The following is a 25,832-nucleotide window of genomic DNA, read 5'->3' as shown; positions in this document are numbered from 1 at the left end:
CCACACAGAGTGTTTTAAGAGTGCATCAAAGTTGTGCAGGAGGAGAGGAGGTGGAGGCGGCTGGTGGCAGAGGTTTTTAAAGTATTGGGCAAAAGGCGGGAAATAATAATAATAATAATAATAATAATAATAATAATAATAATAATAATGTAAGAGTCACCGGACATGACCAAGCAATAACCTGCAATAAGCAATATCCAAAGCCATAAGTGTGCAGCCTAGCTGGACCATTGGGAGACTTTGGGGGAGAGAGAGAGAGATTGTTTGAGGCTGAAGGCTTTGGTTTATCTGCAATGACTTAGAGTGAGAGACAACAGAGGCTGCCCAGACAGCCCAGAGACATTTATTGTAACTTAGCCCCATGGTGCTGGCATGAAACACAGGGCATTAGGAAGAGGGTCTCAGAGTCACATGTTTGTGCAGGAAGTAGACAGGAGTTCAAAGTTTGGATGTGCAAAGTGGTGCAAACACACAAGCCTTGAGAAGCTAATGTATATAAGCGAGAAGTGTGAATGGGAAAAGTAGTGTTCACTGCCGCAACACTCACCCTAATGTTAGAGTAGAGAAACTTGTGACAATTATACACAAGCTTTTTTAAAACATTGAAATTTAAAAAAGCCAGCCATCCGGCCAGCCTGTAACGAACCCTGTTAACAACAACAGCAGCTTGCAATGAGTGAAGATACTATCAGAAAATATATTTGAGGGAAGGGGAGAATGTAGCACTCAGAGTATAGCAAAAGCTTCAAAGTACCGCAAAATCTACAAAAGTAAGAATGAGTAAAGTTAATTTCAGATACATTGAATTACTCACTTGTTCTTTATTTCAGTGATTTTAACATTAAGATGTTATTTAGAACAAAATACGGTCACCCTAAAATGAATATGATACCTGATGGACAGCTGGAGTACCTACCAGGCATTTCTGAATTCCAGTGGGTGAATACAACACTGTCTCCACTGGTCCAGTTAAATGCCCCTGGTTTCCCTACATCTGAAAGTCCAATCCAGAAATATTTTTCAGAACGCAGCCCAATTAGACTAGTTAGGTAGGCCTGTTCATATCTGTGGAGAAAAATAAGTAGTAAATCTATTAAAAGCGCAGAGGTTGTACTAAATTTTTGGACTGAAGTCTCAATCCTATCCATGTTTAGACAGAAAAAAGGCCTACAACTCCAAGTATGCCCCAGTCAAGCAGCCTAAATGTCTTACTATGGGCCAATTCAGTGCCTGGCAGATCAGGGGGTGAAGCACATTGGTAAAAGGACACTGCCCACGCTTACAGCTCCTCTGTCACTAAGCAATACATACTCAAAAAGTAACACAGATTAACCTAACACAAGGCACACTGGAAATACATTACAGGTAGAAGGCAAGAACATCCTGAGCAAATAACTGAAGCAAAAGAGCTCAGGCATAGGCTGCACATCGCATCACATGTGCGTCCCACACATATAATTGTCAGCAGCTGCTATTGCTCCTCCTCACTGCTACCATTTGCTAGCTTGACAGGCAATGAGACAGCGAGCAAATAGATAATGGCAACTACTACTACTCCTTCTCACTACCGTAGGGTGACCATATGAAAAGGAGGACAGGGCTCCTATATCTTTAACAGTTGCATTGAAAAGGGAATTTCAGCAGGTGTCATTTGTATGCATGCAGCACCTGGTGAAATTCCCTCTTCATCACAACAGTTCCGCAGGAGCTATACTAGAGTGACCAGAGTTAAAAGAGGGCAGGGCACCTGCAGCTTTAACTGTTGTGATGAAGAGGAAATTCCACCAGGTTCTCCATATATACAAATGACACCTGCTGAAATTCCCTTTTCAATACAACTGTTAAAGAAACAGGAGCCCTGTCCTCCTTTTCATATGGTCACCCTACACTACCACCGTTGTCTGAGCCACAGAGAGAAGCAGGTGAACAAGCAGGTTGGGGCAGGGGCCCTATGGTATTGTGGTAGGTGAACTGCATGTTGGGAGTTGTAGGAGACGCATGGATGGGAGCTGGGAGGAAGAGGAAGTGAAGGGTGGACTCAGGGAGATTAGAGAGCGTTAGTGTTTGTTGGAGTTTCAGTTTTAGTGTAGGCTGAGAATAAAGTAGCATTTAAGTAGCTGTCTCTGGTGTCTTAAGATTCTAGCAATTCAACAGGCCCTCAGGAGCCTGCCCATGCCAGCCCTTGAAGCCAGCTCTGCATGACAGAGTACTCAGAACCCATGTTATCTTATTTATTTATTTACTTACTACATTTATATCCCACCTTTTTTCCTCCAAGAAAGGAAGTGAGGCAGGTGGCTACCAGGAGGAGGGCCTTCTCTGCTGTGGCACCCCGGCTGTGGAATGAGTTCCCTAAGGAGGTTCGCTTGGCACCTACATTATATGCTTTTAGACGCCAGGTGAAGACCTTTTTATTCTCCCAACATTTTAACAATCTATAAATAAATTTTAACATGGTGTTTTAAATTTGTAATTTTGCATTGCTGCTGTTTTTATCTGGTTGAGCTTTTATATTGTATTTTATATTATGGTTTTATACTGTTGTTTTATACTTTGAATGGTTTTAATTTTTGTGAACCGACCAGAGAGCTCCGGCTATTGGGCGGTATAGAAATGTAATAAATAAATAAATAAATAAACCCAAGGCGGCGTACATAATCCTCCTCTTATGTTATCCTCACAACAACAATCCTGAGAGGAAGGTTGGGCTGAGAGTATGTGACTGGCCCAAAGTCACTCAGTTGGTTTCCATGGCCAAGTGGGGACTAGAACCCACTTGGATCTCCTGACTCCCTGTCCAACACCTTAGCCACTACACCACACTGCCTCTTTTTTAAATGCACTCTCTCTTTCACTGATAGCATCTGGCTTTCGATTGTCTAAGACTAACTAGCAAAAAGGGAAAGCAATGGCATTTCAAAATTAAATCACAACTTTTTCTTCACAACTTTTTCTTCTTCTACCTTACTGTACATGGGTCTAAAACAACAACTTAGAAGTAATTGAAGAGGCAGATGGGCACAAATAGACAATATTTCCTCTGAATTGACCCGCAATGTGTCTAGAGAAGGATAGGAATGCTGCCAAGCAGCTAAGCCAGTCATTTTCTGATTGGTTGGCAATTTTATGCAATACACACACACACACACACACAGTACTCATCAATATTAAAAATGCTTATATCTGCTTCTTTTCTTTTGATCTAAGCACAAGCTCTTTTAATACCTGTCCTCCACGGAAGCCAGAAATCCCTTGTTTGCTCCACACACGCTAATTGCTTCTGAAAACGTTACAGGTGTCTGTTCAATGAAGTAACAATATAAACCGTGCCTTTTCCAGCCCTGTTGATATACAAAAAACTACCAATCACAATTTACTGAATAGATTTTGGATACACTGGGTTTATTTGAGTGAGGCTGTTCAACGTTCTGTAAAAAATGGGAATCCCACAATGCACTATGAAACAGCTCTCCTACATGAGTTGCATGCGTCAATGATGTCACCATCCCAAACAGTGAAGGAGGCCATGCGCCTGCATCCGTGCATCGTAATACGCTGGCCATCCTGCAATTCCCTTCCGAGTCCAGAATATCACTACCAGAATCTAAAAGCAATTGTGGAAATAGTTCCAGAAGATTTGGTAGAAATCTAGATGAGAAGATTGATTTCTCCAAAGAATTTCTGGACTACAACATACAAAGTTGCCTTATCAGCTGTTGGTTCATCTTGTTTAGTATTGTCTACTCTGACTGGCAGTAGCTCTCCAGGTAGACATCTTCATATTCTTCTTTAAAATAAGAATTAATTGCATCAGGCCAATAGCTTTATTAAAATTCTTCATAGTTTGCTTTGGACTTACTTTCCGACATTTTGGATCAGTAACTTCAGCTTCGTCGGGAAGAAATGCCAAACGTTCTTTTTTGCAGATGTAACCATGTTCTTCTTCACAAAAATGATCTGCCCAATCTCCATTCTGGGGATGGAAAGGTGAGGAAATATGAGTCTTCATGAAAAACGACCCACTATGTTTACACTTCATTTTCACATTGTTTACCAACATTTTCACATTGCTTGATGTCTTCTGTGAAGATGCCAACCTTGGTGAGCTGGACAATTGCAAAAAAAAAAAGAAAAAAAAAAGCCTGTTCACAGAATCATAGAATAGTAAAGTTGGAAGGGACCTAAAAGGCCATTGAATCCAACCCCCTGCTCAATGCAGGAATCCACCCTACAGCATACTTGACAGATGGTTGTCCAGTTGTCTTCTCCGAAATCTACAGCCTAAGCGCTATACTGTCTACAAAGCACCATACGGCCTACTATACTGAGAAAAGAGAGAGAGAGATTTATCTCATGGCTGTGACTAATAAACAGATTATTCAGGAGATCGTTACCTTGTCGTGGTGCTGGAGCTTGAGCACCTCAAGGATGCCATGAGCTAAACCGTGAAGGGACACCCAAGACGGGAAGGTCATGGCAGAGAGGCCAGACTAAATACGATCCCTGGGGAAGGTAATGGCAACCCACCCCAGTATTCTTGCCATGAAAACTAAATGGATCAGTACAACCAGAGATATGTCGGTATACCATCGGAAGATAGGACCCCCAGGTCGGAAGATGGTCAAAATGCTACTGGGGAGGAACAGAGGATAAGTTCAACTAGCCCCAGACGTGATGACGCAGCTAGCTCAAAGCTGAAAGGACGGCTAGCGGCCAACGGTGCTGGTGGTGAACGACGAATCCGATGTTCTAAAGGTCAACACACCATAGGAACCTGGAATGTAAGATCTATGAGCCAGGGCAAATTGGACGTGGTTATTGGCGAGATGTCAAGATTAAATATAGATATATTGGGTGTCAGCGAACTGAAATGGACCGGAATGGGCCACTTCACATCAGATCAGCACCAGATCTACTACTGTGGACAAAAGGATCACAGAAGAAACGGAGTAGCCTTCATAATTAATAATAAAGTGGCTAAAGCAGTGCTTGGATACAATCCAAAAAACGATAGAATGATCTCAATTCGAATTCAGGGTAAGCCATTTAACATCACAGTGATCCAAATATATGCCCCAACCACAGATGCTGAAGAAGCAGAAGTAGATCAGTTCTATGAGGATCTGCAGCACCTACGGGATAATACACCAAAAAGAGATGTTATTCCGTTACAGGAGACTGGAACGCTAAGGTGGGCAGTCAAATGACATCTGGAATTACAGGTAAGCATGGTCTAGGAGAACAAAATGAAGCGGGACATAGGCTGATAGAATTCTGCCAGGACAACTCACTGTGCATAACAAACACTCTCTTCCAACAACTGAAAAGATGGCTTTATACATGGACTTCACCAGATGGCCGACACCGAAATCAGATTGACTACATCCTTTGCAGCCAAAGGTGGCAGACATCTAAACAGACAGTAAAAACAAGAACTGGAGCTGACTGTAGTTCAGATCAAGAACTTCTTATTGCACAATTTAGAATCAAACTAAAGAGAATAAGGAAGACCCACAGATCAGTTAGATATGAGCTCACTAATATTCCTAATAAATATGCAGTGGAAGTGAAGAACAGATCTAAGGGACTAGATTTAGTAGATAGGGTCCCGGAAGAACTATGGAAAGAAGTTCGCAACATTGTCCAAGAAGTGGCAACAAAAACCATCCCAAAGAAAAAGAAAACCAAGAAGGCAAGATGGCTGTCTGCTGAGACACTGGAAGTAGCCCAAGAAAGAAGGAAAGCAAAAGGCAACAGTGATAGGGGGAGATATGCCCAATTAAATGCAAAATTCCAGAGGTTAGCCAGAAGAGATAAGGAATTATTTTTAAACAAGCAATGTGCGGAAGTGGAAGAAGACAATAGAATAGGAAGGACAAGAGACCTCTTCCAGAAAATTAGAAACATCGGAGGTAAATTCCAGGCAAAAATGGGTATGATCAAAAACAAAGATGGCAAGGACCTAACAGAAACAGAAGAGATCAAGAAAAGGTGGCAAGAATATACGGAAGATCTGTATAGGAAGGATAATAATATCGGGGATAGCTCAGACGGTGTGGTCAGTGAGTTAGAGCCAGACATCCTGAAGAGTGAGGTCGAATGGGCCTTAAGAAGCATTGCTAATAACAAGGCAGCAGGAGACGACGGTATCCCAGCTGAACTGTTTAAAATATTGCAAGATGATGCTGTCAAGGTGATGCATGCCATACGCCAGCAAATCTGGAAAACACAAGAATGGCCATCAGACTGGAAAAAATTAACTTATATCCCCATACCAAAAAAGGGAAACACTAAAGAATGTTCCAACTATCGTACAGTGGCACTTATTTCACATGCCAGCAAGGTAATGCTCAAGATCCTGCAAAGTAGACTCCAGCAATTCATGGAGCGAGAATTGCCAGATGTACAAGCTGGGTTTAGAAAAGGCAGAGGAACTAGAGACCAAATTGCCAATATCCGCTGGATAATGGAGAAAGCCAGGGAGTTCCAGAAAAACATCTATTTCTGTTTTATCGACTATTCTAAAGCATTTGACTGTGTGGATCATAACAAACTGTGGCAAGTTCTTGGTGGTATGGGGATACCAAGTCATCTTGTCTGCCTCCTGAGGAATCTGTATAACGAACAAGTAGCAACAGTAAGAACAGACCACGGAACAACGGACTGGTTTAAGATTGGGAAAGGAGTACGGCACGGTTGTATACTCTCACCTTATCTATTCAACTTGTATGCAGAACACATCATGCGACGTGCTGGGCTTGACGAATCCAAGGCTGGAGTTAAAATTGCAGGAAGAAACATTAACAACCTCAGATATGCAGATGACACCACTTTGATGGCTGAAAGCGAGGAGGAGCTGAGGAGACTTATGACAAAGGTGAAAGAAGAAAGTGCAAAAGCCGGGTTGCAGTTAAACCTCAAAAAAACCAAGATTATGGCAACTAGCTTGATTGATAACTGGCAAATAGAGGGAGAAAACATGGAGGCAGTGACAGACTTTGTATTTCTGGACGCAAAGATTACTGCAGACGCTGACTGCAGCCAGGAAATCAGAAGACGTTTACTTCTTGGGAGGAGAGCAATGACAAATCTTGATAAAATAGTTAAGAGCAGAGACACCACACTGACAACAAAGGTCCGCATAGTTAAAGCAAAGGTATACCCCGTAGTAACCTATGGCTGCGAGAGCTGGATCATAAGGAAAGCTGAGTGAAGGAAGATAGATGCTTTTGAACTGTGGTGTTGGAGGGAAATCCTGAGAGTGCCTTGGACTGCAAGAAGATCAAACCAGTCCATACTCCAGGAAATAAAGCCAGACTGCTCACTTGAGGGAATGGTATTAAAAAGGCCAAACTGAAGTACTTTGGCCACATAATGAGAAGACAGGATACCTTGGAGAAGAGGCTGATGCTAGGGAAAGTGGAAGGCAAAAGGAAGAGGGGCCGACCAAGGGCAAGATGGATGGATGATATTCTGGAGGTGACAGACTTGACCTTGGGGAAGCTGGGGGTGGCGACAGCCGACAGAAAGCTCTGGCGTGGGCTGGTCCATGAAGTCACGAAGAGTCGGAAATGACTGAACGAATAAACAACAACAGGAAACAGGAGTTTTTGAAAATACATTTCTATCCCAGTTTGAGAACTTGAGGCTGACATAACCTAATTCACACTCGCGTTACATCTAGAAATATTTCAAGCTTATATGATTCTGTTCGAAAAATGAATCAAACCTATTTTTCCTAGTCAGTTCAAAGTCTGTGATAAGAAGAGCTGAATTCTGCATGTTCTTTTATTTTGCCATTTGTTTGTTATTTTGCTTTTACCAACCTTGGAAAGGAGCAAAAGATACAAATTGAAGGGATTGAATCTGCACAGCCAGAAGCTGGGAATCTTGTTCAGAAACCCATCTGGCTGAGATTTTAACAGGCATGTCTCACTCAAGCACTGGTGCATTAATAACCATCAGAAACTCCCTGTTAACTTTTGTTCCTTGACTGATAAATAAAGGCTGAAATCTTATGCATCAGCCCAATTGGACATGGTAGTGCTTATTTCTGAATATACATGCACTGGATTGGGCTAAATGTTTTGAAATTCAAAAGTACGCTTTCTTAGGCAAAAACACTGATTAAATGGCTGCAATCCTAGGCAGAGTCTGGTACACTTAGGTCCATTGATTTCTATCGTTGTAGGCAAGCATAACTCCACATACATTGGAATGATTATCTAAAGAGGAAATTAGTACGTGGGGAAAATATATTTTAGCTAGCTTTTTCTTAACTGAAGTTATTTTTAGACAGATTTTCACACCAAATAGAATTCAAGGGAAATACATATTCTATAGAAAGATAGCAGTTCCTTATTTTTACCTCCCCTCTCATGATGACACAGTCTTGTTGAATATTATTTATGTGCGTAGGTTCTCCTCGCTGCCACTTAGTAAATCTCACTGGACTCCCATCACTCCATTCAAAATACATCTGGGTCTTCTGGTCATTCAGTCCTGTCCACAGTACATCTTCTGTTGGTTCTAAGAACAGAAATGTATGTTGTTTACTTGCTCTTAGACTTAGGGCTTTGCTAGACCTACCTTGGAATCCGGGCCTGTAGAGGGGTCAGGCCAGACACGATGGGATCTAGGAAAGCCCTGTCGCGTCTGCCATTTTCTTTTGCAGTTAAAGGGGTCACATGTGCAGGAGCGCACCAGAGCTAAAGGTAGGGATTTTTTTTTTAAAAAAAAATGGTTTCCCTGCTCCACCCTTCCCTCGGTTCCCCCCCCCCCACCGTGATCTCCTCTGGCCTCCGATACCCCTGATCTCCCCTGGCCCCTGTTTCCCGCCCCTGATCTTCTGTAGCCCTCCATTTCCTGCCCCGATCTCCCATAGCCCTCCATTTCCCACCCCCAAAGCCCTCTGTTTCCCGCCCCTGATCTCCCATAGCCCTCCATTTCCCACCCCTGAAGTCCTCCATTTCCCACTCTGATCACCCATAGCCTTTCATTTCCTGCCCCCCCCAAAGGCCTCCGTTTCCTGCCCCCGATCTCCCGTAGGTTGCGATTCCCGCCCCCCATATCCTTTAGGCCGCAAATCCTGCCCCCCATGTCCCCCCTAGCCCTGATGGCTGCAGCCTGGTCTGCCACTTTCCCTGGCTACTCAGGAGTAAATGCGGTAGCCGGGAAAAGCGGCAGACGTGGCTACACACCTGTGGTCTCGGTCTCAGCCCAGGACTGCAGGAAAAAACAGGCTAAAAGAGGTGCCAGTTACCCCAGGCCCAGGGAGGGTTGACCCCTGCCTAAGCCCGGGATACCCTGTGTGTCATCTGGATGCACAGGGATGAGCCTGGGCTTCGCACCGGGCTAAAGCCTCATCTAGCAAGGCCCAAAGTTGTAAGGAGCCCAAGTGTTGAACACAGCTCTATGACATGTAGATGTGAAAGTAGGGGAGTAGGCAAAACTGCAATCCAATCGGACATGTTCATGGACAACTACACAGCTTTTTAGGGAGTGTTCATGCTGGAACGATCCCCAAAAATATTCACACAGGGCTTTCACATCATTGTTACAAGTGAGCAGCATCTGATAGCCAGTTTCATCTCACACATTTGACTTGGCAGTGCCTCATAGGCACTGCAGCAGGATGTATCTTCCCTCTATGATACATTTCATCAGCCACTGAGGACAAAGCATGCACCAGAAACTCTAAAGTGTGTCAATTATAATTAGGATTTGAAATGCAGACCCTTGGAGTTTTAACCTCTTAACCCAACTCCAAATTGAACAGTTCTGGCAGATTCCGAACTGTATTCTTGCTGTGATTATGAAATTCATTTGTGTTGTAATAAATATGAATATATGAAAGCAGAAGTTTCCAGACATAGTTTTAGTTTCTTTGTTCCGGATATTCCAGGACTGCAATAACATTCACTTCCTGCTTGTGACAGCAAACAAAGCCCATTCTTTCTCTTTTCTCTCTCTCTAGATGCTTCCTAGGAACTTCTGCAAGAGAAAGGACTTTGCTTGTAGAAGATCCCCCTGCCTATTTTGGGGGGAATCTCCCCCCCCCCCCCGGCATGTCACCCCATTCAGCAGGGTCTCCTGACTTCCTTTATAGCATTTTTAGGCATGGAGGGGAAGTCCATTTCTGTCAGTACAGTTGATCCAGCGTAAATCTGGATCCAACTCTATGGTTTTAGAGGAGTGTACAGATACAGTGGAAATGTGGTGGAATGATGGAGATACCCAGTGGGATATGGTCATCTTTGGCTACAAACTCTTTAAGAAGGACTGGGAAGGGGGTACTGGTGGTGGTATTACTTATCCCATCAAAAGCAGCATAGTGTCAAACAAACTAGAAACCTCAAAGGAGACAAACTCGTCTGTAAAATCACTGAAGTCCTAGCCCTTACTGAAAATTAGAAAGCAAACCAATCACCAGTTCCAAATGGTATCGATCTGGGAGTTATTAAAGAACTCAAATTTGAAATTACTGATCTTCAAACAAAAATGTGTAGTATGTCTCTAAGTTTGGCCTCTGTAACAAAATATATATATAATGCCAGTTTTTATTATTATTATTATTATTATTATTATTATTATTATTATTATTATTTATTTATATAGCACCATCAATGTACATGGTGCTGTACAGAGTAAAACAGTAAATAGCAAGACTCTGCCGCATAGGCTTACAATCTAATAAGAACTGATGACATTGTTCCAGATAAAATTATTAATCACACAGAACAGGGATGGGCAACCTGTTGCCCACAGGCTCCTAGCCTTTTAGGGACGGCTGGTGGCACCATCAAATTTGTCACAGAGATTCGGTGGTGCAGCAGCTAAAAGGGGCTGCTTTTCTGTTGAATTAAGGGAAAGCAAGCCGTGGTTTGCCACCGAAATTTTGTGGCACAGAAGCACAGCATCAAGCCGGTTTTTGCTGCTGTGCTGCTATGTTGCTACATTTTGATGGCAAATTTGGCAGAAGTGTGTAGCCCGCAGTGGATTTTTCTGCCACCCACCCACCCTGCCAACCCCCTGGAAGTTGCCTATCCCTGATATAGAAGGACAGGTCTTGATGAAAATGAATCAGCATGGCCTCTGCAAGTATAAACCTTCTCACATTAACCTTTTACAGTTCTTTGAGAATGTCAACAAGCATGTGGATAGGGGTGATCTGGTAGACCTTTGACAAAGTACCTCATCAAAGACTTCTAAGCAAATTTAGCATTCATGGGATAAGAGGAGAGGTCTTCTTATAGATGTCTAAAGAACAAGAAGAGGAATAAATTGATAGTTCTTGCAATAAGAGGATAGAAATACTGGGATCCCCCTGTTATCCCTGCTTTTTAACTTGTTCAAACATGGTTTGAATCAGAGATAAGCAGTGAGGTGACAAAGTTTGCTGACAATACCAAATTATTTAGGGTGATTAATACAAAAAATGGAGTCGCAGAGTTCTAGAAGTATTATCCCAATCCGGGGCAATGGGTATTAAAGTGGCAAATGTGGGTCCATGTAAGCAAGTGTATACATTAGGACAAAAAATCCTAAACTCACATATACACTGATGTGATCTGAGTTGGCAGTGACTGAAGGAAACTGAAGGAAAGGGATGAAGGAAAGGGATCTTGTGGGTGATAACTCAATGAAACACAGACCCAGTGAAAAAGGCAAAGTCAATGTCTGGGATCATTAGGAAAGGCCTTGAAAATATAAATCCCCATTATACACACCTATTGTGTATATGTTCTGATCACACCACAGTTCTGTGTACAGTTCTGGTCACTCCACTTTAAAAAGGATATTGTAGACCTGGAAATGGGGCATAAAACTGCAATTGGAGCAACTCCCGAATGAGAACAGTTTTGGCTTTTTAACTTAAAAAATGCAAGTAATAGAGCTATAGAAGTGTATAAAATTATGCACAGTGTGGAGAAAGTGGATAAGGAGACATTTTTCTCCCTCTCTCATAATAACAGAACCTGGGGGTCATCCAGTGAAGCCTGAATAGTGAGGGATTAGGACAGATGAAAGGAAGTGCTTCTTCACACAGCATGTAGTTAAATTATGGAATTCTCTAAAACAAAATGTTGTGATGGCTAATGTGAAATGCCCTACATATAGCTGTTTACAGGTGTCATGTAAAGTACACTCTCTGTGGTGTCTATGAGGCTACCTGAGTAAGCCTGACGCCTTATGTTGTTATAGATGGGACCTGAATCAGGTAAATTATGGTTTAATTTGTTTTTAGCTTTGTATATTTACTGTTTTATACTGTATGCTTTTATCTGTATGCCATCCTGAGATCTTAATAGTATAGTATTATTATTATTATTATTTATTTATTTATTTATTTATATAGCACCATCAATGTACATGGTGCTGTACAGAGTAAAACAGTAAATAGCAAGGCCTTGCCGCATAGGCTTACAATCTAATAAAATCATAGTAAAACAATAAGGAGGGGAAGAGAATGCAAGCAGGCACAGGGTAGGGTAAAACTAACAGTATAAAGTCCGCACAACATCAAGTTTTAAAAGCTTTAGGAAAAAGAAAAGTTTTTAGTTGAGCTTTAAAAGCTGCGATTGAACTTGTAGTTCTCAAATGTTCTGGAAGAGCGTTCCAGGAGTAAGGGGCAGCAGAAGAAAATGGACGGAGCCGAGCAAGGGAAGTAGAGGCCCTTGGGCAGGCGAGAAACATGGCATCAGAGTAGCGAAGAGCACGAGCGGGGCAATAGTGTGAGATGAGAGAGGAGAGATAGGAAGGAGCTAGACCGTGAAAAGCTTTGAAGGTTAACAGGAGAAGTTTATATTGGATTCTGAAGTGAATTGGAAGCCAAAGAAGAGATTTCAGAAGCGGAGTCACATGGTCAGAGCGGCGAGCCAAGAAGTTGATCTTTGCGGCAGAGTGGTGAACAGAAACCAACGGACTGATGTGAGAAGAAGGAAGGCCAGAGAGAAGAAGGTTGCAGTAGTCCAACCGTGAAATAACCAGCGCATGAACAAGCATCTTGGCAGAAGAGACAGACAAAAATGATCGAATCCTGGCAATATTATACAGGAAAAAACGACAAGATTTAGCTACTGCCTCAATATGAGGAATAAAGGAGAGCGAGGAGTCAAATATAAAGCCAAGGCTACGAGCTTCCTTGACCGGAGTAAGCGTAACATCATTGACAGTAAGAGAGAATGAGAGATGAGGAGAAGGTTTAGGAGGAAAAACAAGCAATTCAGTCTTTGCCATATTAAGTTTCAAACGACGATGAAGCAGCCAAGCTGAGATATCTGAAAGACATGCCGAGATACGATCGTGAACATCAGGAGAAAGTTCTGGAGATGACAGATATAGTTGTGTATCATCGGTGTACAGATGATATTGGAGGCCATGAGATTGAATAAGCTTGCCCAAGGGCAACATGTATAAGGAAAACAACAACGGGCCAAGCACTGAGCCTTGCGGAACCCCTACTGAAAGGGGAAAGGAGGAGGAAGACGAGCTGCCATTAGCCAACACGCTGAAAGAGTGACCCGCTAGATAGGAGGCAAACCAGTTATAGACAGAGCCACAAAATCCAAGGTCATGAAGGGAATCTAAGAGAAGATCATGACAGGGCAGGATATAAATGTTATAAATAAATAAATAAATAAATTCAGTTCTGATTGTCTGGGGATTCTACTAAGAAACCTCATAAGTGGGATTGCTCCGTGAAGGAACAGTTTCCTCATAGGTGGGCAGTGGAAATCTGCCATAGCTACCAATGTGGATGGCTTTAAAGGTGGAGTATACAAGTTCATGGAGGATTGGGCTATCAAGATGACTGTGTATTACAGCCAGTATCAGAAGCAGTATGCCTACAATGCCAGTTGCTGATGAACGGGAGTGAGAGGTTGATGTTGAGCTCATGTCCTGCTTGTGGGGGTTCCTTAGGCATATGGCCAGCCACTGTGGGGACAGAATGCAGGACTAGACAGAACGTTGGTCTTAAATCTTGTTCTCTCTCCACCCCCCCCCCTCCCCAGTATCTTGTATAAGAACATCGTAGTGTTCACTCAGTTTTTACTGAAGCTTGAGCAGATTTTTTTTTTTTTTTGAAAGTTCATAAAGGTCCAAAGCTCTAGCTTTAATAGCAATTAATTTCTTCCATGGCAAACAGGCAGGAGCCCCTTTGCCAGCAGGATGGTGAAAAGCCCTGCTTGGCCAATCAGTGAGGCCATGAAGGTGGACTCTGGTTCAGTCACATGGTTAAGTTCACTTCTGGAAGAAAAAAGTCTCTCCCGAAAGGCAGCATCCACCGAAGGGATCAGAGCCCAGCAGCAGGCTGGTTCTACAAGGTGGCTTGCATGGAGAGTCTGATGTCTAATGCTCAAAGATTTTTATAGATCTTGCTCTATGGAACTCCTGACTTGGAGCACAATTAAAGGAATGTTACTGGTAAGATGCTCCTTCCTCCGTGGAAAGGAAAGGAAAGGAAGGAAAGGGGGAAAAGCCAGGCAAGTAACATTGCAGTGAAATAAGAGGCTTGTCCAGGTGTTGTGAGAATGGTGTTACATAGGAAACTGTTATCTTTCAGGCGCCAGGTCAAGACTTTTCTCTTCTCCCAGGCATTTAACAGCATTTAACAATGCTAAGTTTGTCTTTTAATGGACTCCCAAACTGTTGTTTTTAAATGGATGTTGTTATTTTTAATACTATTGTTCTTATGTTTTTGATAGTTTTAAATTTTGTATACTTTTTAAATTTTTACTGTTTTTAACTTTTGTAAATTGCCCAGAGCGCTTTGGCTATGGGGCGGTATATAAATGAAATAAATAAATAAATAAATAATTGCCACCAGCAGTGAAGGGGGGAGGAGACAGAGGAGGCTATACCTCTGTGATGGAGGGGCAGGGCTGCACTGCAGGCAGATTTCAGAGGGGGGGGGATTCACTATGCATGAGCCACATTTGCATTATTCATGAGCTCCTCTGTGCTGAGGGGACTGAGAGGCAAAAAACAGGGGGAAGGAATCATAGAATCATAGAATAGCAGAGTTGGAAGGGGCCTACAAGGCCCTCGAGTCCAATGAGCAGGCCTACTCGTGCCCATAACATACTTTACTCTAGTATGTTATGAAGACAAGAGAACAGAACTTTTGGGATATACTTACTGTAGCCAAGCTGAGAAATGACAAAGCTGTATTCCTCAACGTTGTGTATACTTATTAAATTCCCATCATCCTTTTGACAGGATAATAACGCACGTTTCCATGTCTTGAGGTCTCTGTTCAGACGGTAACAATGGCCCGCATATGCAACCCAGCCATCTTGACATTTAATAGGCTTATCATCATCTAAAAACAGAACAATACTATTTAAGACAGCATAAATGGAAACATTCATAAACTGTTTTTTAGAAACTGTGGACTGCGACCACCAGTGGGTCTCAGCCAACCTTCAGGTGGGTCTCAGTGCTACAGAATGCCTAGTGCTGCTCTGCTTGACTGCCCCGTGCCATGGCCGCCTCAGGCACACTGCATAGGCACACATGGTCCTGGGAGTTTGTAAGAGAGCGAGGCCAGCAGCAGCAGCAGCAGCAACAACAGGGAATAAAGGGGAAGGGGACAAGAGAGGGAAGATAGAAGAAAGTGATTGTAAAAAGCTGAGGTGGGAGGGATGAAAAGAAACTGGCAGTTGGGGATAGGGTACAAGTTAACTGAAATAAGAAGGAGAGAAGAAATTGCAGGGGAGTAAGAATACCTTGAGAGACATATGGGGGAGAAGACAAAGAATATAAAACAAACATTTTTCTCTACGTAGTGCAGGGCCCCCTTTATGATTTTTTTTTTTTTGTCAGTGGGTACATTTAGAATATTGAGTGAGTGTCACAGACACTCTCCCAAAATGGTTGCCATAGAAAGGGATGTAATAATTTGCATATTTTTCTTAGCTCACTGTAAATTCAATGAGAAAAACATACACAAAAAGATTGATACATAGCAGAGGCTGAAGATAGATCAGAGATGTTTAAAACATTGTGCTTGTAGTTTGTTTGTTTTTTAAATGGCATATATATTAGCCCATTTTACAGCAACGTCTATATTTTTGTACAATTCAATTTGTGCACAGTTCTGGGGAGTTAATTTTTTTTTTGTCAAGTCTATGGAATCTGCACAACTCAGAAAAACTAGAGGCTGCAGGTCAGATTCAGAGAAATCCAATGCCATTTCAATCCATTGCAGATTTCTCTGACGTTCCTAAACCTGTGTGTGTAGATCTTCCCTGCGTATCGTTTTGTGAAACTTTAGTCTTAGGCAGGAGCCACACTACTGCTTTATAAAGGCATTGAAATGCACTGACAACTGTTGGGGCCCATTGACACATACCATATACTGCTTTCAAACTGCTTTCGTAGTATTATATCCTGCTTGGTGTAGATCTGGCCTTAGTGTGGTTCCAAATATGAGCTTATTTTATTTATTTATTTGAAGTATTTTTTGCTGCTGCTTAGACAAAGGGGTTCCCTAAGCAGCTTACATAGAATTAATTAAACAAGACAGTTCCTGTCGGCAGGCTTACAATCTAAAAAGACATGACACACATGAAAAAGAGATGAGAAAGGAAGAGGGGAAGATTGCTTCTTTTAGCAGGGCTGGTGGAATGGCCCTGCTCTCCCTCTCATCTCCCACCATTCAGCCTGCTGGAACGGCTGCTGGCGACAGCTGAGGGAGGAGGCCTTCCTACTGGGCATCCAACACATCCTGCCAAAATGTTGTGGAGGAAAAGTGGATCTAAAGCCAACGATGTTCTTCCATTTGCACCAGAGCTTGCCACAAGCAGAAGTATGATGACCACTGCGGTAGAACCTACAGGCAAAAACGTTTTGGTTTCAGCAGGCCTTTGACAAAAAACCTGGACCTCTGTTTATGCACTGCAAGGTTTCTGCACCATATGCCTTCAGACTACACCTGGGATCCTGTCGGAGATCTGAACTGGCAGATAACATAACTAATATTTTCAGTGCCTCTTCCAGATTCTCCCATTCCATTCCACCTGGTGCCACCAACAAGATATTCTCAGGTATATCAGGTAGACCTACGTAAAGTTGTTATTGTGGACTGGGGTGGATGACCTGTAGCCCTCCATATGTTTTGATCTACAACTCCCATCAAAATAGCCTAAATAGCCAACCATCATCTTTCACTATTGGCTATTAGTATCCCTTTATGCAGGGTATAATGAACATGTTCAAAAAAGAGGTAAGCAACTTGTGGCCCTCCCAGCATTTTGGCCTACAAAAGCCAAAACTTCAAAGGGGCACAAATTGCCCACCCCTGTTTTGGACATTGGCACCCTGAGTAAAGGAATATAATCTTTATATAGGTAAACTTCATTTCCAGTTTCCCATCCTACCTGGAGGAAGTACGGGAGTGTCTAATGAAGAGTTTGCTCTTTTGCAAATGTATCCAAGTTTCTGAAGACACTTCTCATTCATCCATTTCCCATTCTGAGCCACCATTAATCCACAAGTTTTTTCTGTTTCTGAAGATGGGTGACCTTTCAAAAAGAATAGAACAAACATAACTATCATTCTTTATGTGCTGTGTTAACACCGCAATACTTTAAATATGAAAGAACACCCAAATTATTTTCTGTTTTCTGATCTTTTACTTCTATTTCAAGATTACAATACATCAGGGAATTGTGGCAGCAGGGTTGAGGGAAGTACACATTAGAGGCGTGCAAGCTTTGAGACTCAGATTCTAAGTTTGAATAATGGAGACCGTTTTCTGGCAGATCTGCCATTTTATGATGGATCTGTCATTTCCTCTCACAGCCCTAGGCTCCTGTACAGCCTACAACTCCCAGCATACAGTGCCCAGGAGCAGAGGCTATACATGTCCTCCATGGCACCATTGGCCGCTCCTAAGCATGATCACTGAATTCCCCGCCGCCACTGCTGCCTTCTCCGCACAATAGCTGGCACCCTCTCATTTGAATCGCAAGGGAGAACATGGCAATCATGTGGGGAAGGCAGCAATCCGTGTGAGAGGACGCCAGCGATTGTGTGGGGCAGTTGGCAATGGCAGCAGGGAAGGCAACGATCACACTGAGGAGCAGCCAATGGCAATGGCCAGAACATGTATAGCCTTTGCTCCTGGGCATTGCATGCTGGGAGTTGTAGGCTGTATGGGGGTCTTTGGGCTATGAGAGGAAATGTTGGATCCATCATAAAATGGCCGCTATGATTCGAACTTCAAATCCAGGGCTCGAAGCTTGCACAGCCCTAGTATACATGACTTGTTCTCTACCTGATAATGGGAATTACCCAACTGGGCATGTATACTTTTTCACTGGGTTCTGACCATTGAATTATCTACTATCCAGACAGCATTTATGTTACTTTACGAGGTATGGTACAGGTTAATATTCTGCCAGTGCCAAATTCCCCACCATTGCAACACCATAATGGAAAAAATGCAATATAGAGCTCTTAAAACCCCCAAAAGGAACAGAGCAGATAGAACATGACAGACAATTTTCTCAGTATCAAAAGGTGTTTGTACTATACTTGACAGAAGAAATAACAGCAAACTTCTAGAAAAAAGAATTGATAAAATGTCGAACATTACATATGATTAAATCATTACACGAAGACTACCAAAGTTTAGAATCCTACCTAATTCTGTTTTAAAATGAACTCCTTTGGGTGGTGGCCGTTAGGTTTTCAAATAGTCTAGCTTTCAAATAAATTCCTTGAGGTGTTTTGTATTTCTGACTAAATATTAAATGGTGATGGTGTTCAGTATTGAACGAGTTGTTAGTTCCTAGATGTTCACTCACCTGGAGCCCAGTTTATATATCGTAAAGGGTGGTTGTCAATCCACTGCCAGCCACTGTCAAAATCCAAACTGTTAAGACCAATCCAGTACTTAGCATATGAATTGCCGGTTAGTCCTATTTAAGGAAAAGAAAACCAGTTGGATTGTACTACATAGCCAGGGGTTTTAAAGTTATGAAGCAAAAGGGAAACAAAAGAAGATAAAACAAAAAAAACTTGGCCTGATATATGTATGTATGCATTTATTTATTACGTTTCTACACTATCCAATAGCTGAAGCTTTACAATTAAAAAACATAAATTACAAGACAATAAAATACAATATAAAAATATAAAACTTTAAAACTGCAGCATAAAAATAAATATAATAACCAAATAGAACGTAGGTGCAGTGCAAAGGTTTAAAATACAATAACAGAGCTAGAAAGAGCCACTAAAAAGAAAAAAAGCCTGAGAAAATAATAAACGTTTTCACCTGGTGCTGAAAAGAGCATCGTGTGGAGGCTCCAGACGAGCCTCTCTGAAAAGTTCAGGCCACAACCAGGGTGCCACGGCAGAAAAGACCCTCTTCTTAGTAGCCACCCACCTCACTTCCCTTGGCGGTGGCTCCCAAAGAAGGGAGCTGATTTAGGGTATGGGCAAGTGTAACTGGCATTGCCAGTTTTTCTTGTGACATGACTTTTGTACTTTTTATGGCTTACGTGAAGCAGGAATTTATCAGATGAAGCTTTTTCTCCAGCATGCAAATGCAATGGTTCATGAGCTTCAACCCATTTATTTCTGCTTGTCATACAATCATTAAAGGTGCAAGGACCTGCCAGAAGATTTGGGAACCCTTTGTGCAATGGATAATCCACATTTAGATTGTTTGAAAATGATTTAACTTTAACTATTTTGGGGGAGAGAAAAAGTATTGCAATTATATTATATTGCTGAAATCACTTGCTACAGTTAAGGCAACATTTTTTTTTCATGAGAAGAATGTATTAAGGTTGGATCACTTTTTAAGGTATTTTTTGTTATGTTATACCTGCCAGATATGTTTGTTCATGTAGTTCTCCGATACTCAATAATTCCGCATTCTGTTGCTGACAGCTTTCTCTGGCTTGATACCATGTAAGAGCTGACTGGATGTTGATCTGGTAGAAATCACCTGTCCAATGATTTTTGGTCCAGAAGAGTTCATTATGGCTATCTGTAAGCATTGTTAACAATTGTGTGAACTGATGAACACATATTAATGTAATATAATAAAAATATTACTCCAGGGCCGCATATAACACTTATAAACAGGATATAACACTTTGAAAACGGTATATGGAATGTGTCCTGGTCCCGAACAGCTGCCAATACCATTATAAACCATTATAAAGCAGTAGTGTAGATCCTATCATGGTGTCATTGGGTCAACTCTCAATCAGAGGGAATTATTGGCTGGTCTTTACTGCATTACAGTGCTACCTGGATAATGGCTAGAGAAAGTATTGTTGCTCATCACCCTACCAGATCATGTGACTGGAGCAACTAGGCCTGGCTTTTCCTATATAACAGTAAATTTATCATTGGTTCTCCAGTCTAAGCAATTCATTTCTGGAACCTGCCTTCAAATACATAGCTGCCTCTGGCTTCTACACCTTGACTTTAACTTGACCTGATTCTCTGGCTCTTCCAATATGTGGAAATTCATTTCCCCCCATTTCTTTTGTTTTTAAATGTGCATTTCAAAGCACACAATTCGGAAGTTTGAGAACATTTCATAGAATCATAGAGCTGGAAGGGGCCATTTAGGCCACTGAATCCAACCCTCGGCTCAATGCAGGTATCTAGTTTAAAGCAGCCTTGACAGTTGTCCAATCTCTGCTTGAATACCCCCAGTGATGGAGAGCCTTCTATCTCCCCAGGCAGCTGGTTCCATTGTCTGACTGCTCTGGCTGTTAGGGAGTTTTTCCTAACAGCCAATCAAAATTTGCATTGTTTTAACTTAACTACATTATTTTGTGTCCTACAATGTTGGATTATAAAGAACAAGTAGCATCAGTCTTCTGTGTGACAACACTTTAGGTACTTAAAATTAGGGGTGTGCACGGACCCCCCCAATCCGCTTCATGGTCCAATCCGGAAAATCCGGATCGGGCCCGATCCTCTTTGCGCCGCTCCGCCCGTCTCCCGCTCCACTATATGGATGGCGGCGGAAGAGAAACCACCCACCCACCCCGCCCCCTTACCTTCCTCCGTCGTGGGATTCAATTGAGGCCCCGGTTGAAGCCGGAAGAGGCCTTGGCCTTCACTTCCAGCTTCAACCGGGGCCTAAATTCTGAAGTTAAAAAGGACCAAATTTACATGGGGAAAGGTTTCCCCCCTCATTGTGTGCTTTATTTGTAAGCAGAGGCAATGACAACAGCTTCCATTTTCAATATATATGCAGAAGAAACATTCCCGTAAGTAGCAAGTAAGTGGTGGCAAAACAAAAGCTTAAACACCATCTTGTGAAAAGTTACCTTTTACTGGGCAATATCCAGATGAAGAGTCCCTATCTACATCTTCAGTTGTTCCACACCAAAGTTGTCCAAGTTCATCATCATCTCTTATGCACTTAGCATGCCACTTATTCAAATACTTGAATGGGAATACACAGGGGGCTCCAAAGGCATTGCCCTCTATGGTAAACAGATCTAAAAGGAAAATCAAAGTATTTTGTGTTAGGGTGGAGTAATTCTGAAAAGTATTGAGATGAGAATAGAATTAAGTAAATCAGAAATGCTTCAGGCAAAGCCCTTATTCCAGAGCTCCACGAGTACACTGCTCTATACATGCAGACTGTGTGTGTGTGTGTGTGTGTGTGTGCACGTTCACGTGCGCAAGCCTTCCATGTTCACATCAATGGACCCGTCTTAAGGACCCATGCATGCAATACTGAAGAACATAAGAAGAGCCATGCTGTATCAGACCAAAGGTCTATCTAGTCCAGCATTCTGTTAACACAATGGCCAACCAGCTTCCTACGGGAGGCCCACAAGTTAATTATGAGTGCAATAGAACTCTGCCATTCATGTTCTCTGATAGTGGAGGTCATGAATACCCATCATCACTAGTAGGCATTGATAGCCTTACCCTCCATGAATTTGTCTAATCCCTTTTTAATAGGACTCAGGTTGGTGGCTCTCACTACATGTTGAGGTAGAAGATTCCAAATTCGCTCTGTGTGAAGCAATACTTTATATGTCCTGAATTTCTCACCATTCTGCTTCGTGGAATGACCCAACTTCTAGTTTTATGGGACAAAGAAAAAATGATTCCCTACCTACTTTCTCCATACCATATATAATTTTTTACCGCCTGTCATATTTCCCCTTACTGACTTATTTTTCTGTGCTAAACAGTCCAGCACATCGTAAATTTTCCTCATAAGGAAAATGTACCCTTTTCCGTACATTTTTCTGGTCTATAATATGCTTCTTGGGGTGCAGTAACTAGAACTGTATACACAGGGCCTTGCTAGACGTCCAGATGACGCTGTGCGTCCAGATGACGCACAGGGGAATCCGGGCCCAGGCCGCAGTGAGGCCTCCTCTAACGTGCCATAAGCAAAGTCGCTTATGGCGTGCCTTTTTCGCAGCCCCGGCCTCAGGCCGGAGCTGCGAAACGTCTAGCTACTTCCGTGGCTTTTTGCGGCTACTCGCTTACTCGCCCGGGGGGGGGGGAAGAGAGGGGCAGGGGGAGGGGATGGCAAGGGGGGAGGGCAAGGGGGGAGGGCAAAGGGGGAGGGCGGGTGATAGAGCGAGCGCCGCGCCCCACCACCCGAGCAAGCAGGCGAGTGGCGCTGCCCGGGCAATGCCGCCCCATGCCAGGCATTGCCCGGGCAGTACCTCTCGCCTGCTTGCTCGGGCGGTGACGCACGGTGCTCGCTCTGTCACCCGCCCTCCCCCCTTGCCATCCTTCCCCCCCCGTTTAAAAAAACGGACTTACCAGTCCAGAGTCTTCGGGCCGCACGCGGCCCTTTTAAACTACCAAAAAAAAAATGGCGGACGCTGCAGGGAACCGACGTCCCTGTGTGTCCGGCGTCTGGAAGCTGCTGCAGCGCGCGCTAACGTCAGCGCGCTGCCGCCCCGCCTCCCTGCCGGGATAAGCCGGCAGGTCTAGCAAAGCCCACAGTGTTCCAAGTGTTTTGTTACTTCGACTGAGGTAAATGGAAAGTCTTTTTGAACCTGACAGTATGCATAGTATGTGCCCTGGAATTCTGGTGCCTGGGCAAGAATTGCTCGCACTGTGTAGTCGGGTTTCCAAATAGCCGGAAAACTACTAGCCCAACTGCTTGTGGTGGAGCTAGCATGGCATCACCATGCAAAGGAGGTGAAAGTGGTGCACCTTAGCCTTAGGCTGAGACTGCCGTGTTTTTTGTATTTTATGTATGTATTTTATTGTATGTACCTTGTTGGGTTTTTCTAATATTATTGTTGATGATGTTTTTGTTGTGCTGGTCTATGACCGAAATAAATAAACAGTACAGTACAGTGATTTATTTATTTTTTACATTTTTTTTTTAAAAAAATGTGAAAGTGGCAGGAGGAACACAGCACATGGGAAATGGGTGTGTGTGTGGTGTGTGTGCATGTACTTGCATGCACATGGATGTACAGCAACATCAGTGAAGCAAATGCACAGTTTAACCAAGAGAAAGAAGTGTAATGCTCTGAAATTTACCTTCGTAGCCTTTAGAGCATAAAGCATCTTTTGTACCATAGATCTTCCAGGCACTCTTTATTGTGGATGATTGAGACACTATCACTTTGCCCTTACGTTGACCTTCAGGATGTAAAAATAGATCTTCTTCTTCGAGTGCTAGAAGGCTGTTATTTTTGCATTCCCATTTCTGAAGTCCAATGGTCCTGTTACAGGAGGAGACTGTGACTGGAACCTGGTTTGTTTTCGAAGGCACTGCAAGGCATCGCTTCACTGCCATGTTCAATATCTGGTTATCAGAAACCCACTTAAAATGTTGCCGTTCATTATCTGTATTGCAGTAGTCCAGGATGATGGTGGAACTGGATGCTTGAAGTTGTATACAAAGCTTGAGGTTTTCATTATATATCAGAAAACTGTCACTGTCTACAACATTAAGATAGAAAAATAATAGTAACATTGTGAGACCGTGTTTAAATTGTTAATTTTGGGGGGCTTGTTTACTACATTTCTACAACACCCAATGGCCAAAGCTCTCTGGGTGGTTGACAACAGTTAAAACTATAAAATACAACAATGTCCTAAATCTTATTATATAACTTTAAAGAGTTTAATACTGCAGTAAAATACCAAACTAAAAAAATGAGCATCAGTGTAAAAATCTAAAAATACTATAACATAGTTAGGGCCCAATCCCATGCATGTTTAGAAAGAGAGAAAAAGGCCTACAATTCCCAGCATCCCCCCACCAGCCTTGTTGGCAGGTGAATGCTGGGAGTTGTAGGCCTTTGCTCTCTCTCTCTAAACATGCATAGGATTGTGCTCTTAAACAACAAAACCTGAAGGGCTAAAATGCCTAAGAGAACAGAAAGGTCTTCACCTGACACTGAAAAGATTATAACACAAGCCGCCAGGTGAGCTTCTCTTGGGGGAGCATCCCATAACTGGGCTGCCGTGACTGAAAACCACCCAGAGAGCTTCAGCTATGGGGCGGTATATAAATGTAATAAAATAAATAAAAGGCACTCTTTATTAGACACCACCCTCACTATTTGGCAGGGCTTCTGAAGATGATTTTAGAGTTTAGGCAGATATATGAGTTGCGTATAGCTTCCAATGTAGCAACAATGGTTTATCAACTGTGGGTCTCAGTTACTGGAGATCTATAGCAACTGACCTCTGCATAACACAGAGTTGTGCCCTTTTAAAGCCATTATTGGTCCAAAACCTCAGGAGAAAAACCAATCTCAAAATCCACTTCTCCATCATCCCCATCCATTGACTAAGAAAGGAATCAGAAAGCAATAAATGAGTATGAGCTACAGAAAAATGTACATGTAGCCTCCATTTCAAGTCCTTTACCCAAACCTGGCATTCAGCTAATTGAACACTAACTTCCAAGTAAATAGCTGCATTTCTCACATAGGCAAGTAAACGCAGAATCTCCCTAAGGAAACTAGATTGAAGAACTCTTTCCACCAGAGAGCTGAACCCAGAAATCCAATGGGATGCCAAATGTAAGTTGGGCCAAGGACTTAGCTTTACAAACTTTGATAACAGAAGGTATGAAGTGACCACTTTGCATAAAGAAAAATCTTGCAATGTCCTCTTGGTTAGAATTGGCTGAATTCATTGCCTCATTTCATTGTTCAGACCAAAAGCCAGTGCTCTGCATTTGCATAATTAGATATCTAATATGAGGGACTCGCTCTATGTTGTTATCATTTAGGTCCCATTTATATCTCTTTCCGACTTTGGTAAACACCAAGACATTATATTTGCTGTGCTGTAATGCAAGTTAGGGGGAAATTATGTTGGCTACATTTTCAAAGTTAAAGGTTTTATCAAATTACTCTTAAACAGTTCTGTCTTTCTTTTGTATAAAAAGTTGTATTGATCCATGTCTAATGAAAAAAACCATTCATACTAAATGTGTTTAGGATAACAGACTTCGTTTTATTAAGAACACATACATACAGCTGGATGTGCTTGTATGGCATTTCTTTCTTCATTTGAATTATTTGATAATATCTGACTAGACAGTTACACAAGCCATTCGAACACAGAGGCCACTTGAAGTTCTGTGAACTTCAAGTTCTGTTCCAAAATTTTCAGGAAGCTTCTTAACATTACTTTCAGTTCTCAATTTTTTGTGTATCTTCTTTGGTTTGCAATGCACATTTTCCGCATGCCTCTGAGGGAGGAACTTGGCATTACTTCAGCAGCACAAGACTGCCATCCGCAACAGCAGCCACATGACCCCCTCCATCTTCCCACCCCCGCTTCTTCTGAACTTGGACTTTATACCTCCTGTTGGGCCATTACCTTATTTTCCCACC

General features: G+C 42.5%; 1 protein-coding gene across 1 annotated transcript in view; it reads right to left on the bottom strand.

Moving 5' to 3' along the window:
* The window catches only part of LOC134395082 (macrophage mannose receptor 1-like), an 82,504-nt gene that overhangs the window by 49,164 nt on the left and 7,508 nt on the right, over window positions 1-25,832 (bottom strand). The window contains exons 2-11 of the mRNA XM_063121119.1: window positions 23,515-23,919; window positions 21,312-21,485; window positions 19,844-20,008; window positions 18,816-18,929; window positions 17,385-17,528; window positions 15,143-15,325; window positions 8,369-8,529; window positions 3,860-3,973; window positions 3,226-3,341; window positions 917-1,065 (exon numbers count right to left, since the gene is read on the bottom strand). Of these exons, the coding sequence (XP_062977189.1) occupies window positions 917-1,065; window positions 3,226-3,341; window positions 3,860-3,973; window positions 8,369-8,529; window positions 15,143-15,325; window positions 17,385-17,528; window positions 18,816-18,929; window positions 19,844-20,008; window positions 21,312-21,485; window positions 23,515-23,919 (1,725 nt within the window). The remainder of the gene's footprint in view (window positions 1-916; window positions 1,066-3,225; window positions 3,342-3,859; window positions 3,974-8,368; window positions 8,530-15,142; window positions 15,326-17,384; window positions 17,529-18,815; window positions 18,930-19,843; window positions 20,009-21,311; window positions 21,486-23,514; window positions 23,920-25,832) is intronic.

Source organism: Elgaria multicarinata, chromosome 1 (genome assembly GCF_023053635.1).
Source record: "Elgaria multicarinata webbii isolate HBS135686 ecotype San Diego chromosome 1, rElgMul1.1.pri, whole genome shotgun sequence".
NCBI lineage: Eukaryota > Metazoa > Chordata > Lepidosauria > Squamata > Anguidae > Elgaria > Elgaria multicarinata.
Note: the sequence above shows the minus strand (reverse complement) of the source record. Positions and strands in the feature narration are given on the sequence as shown.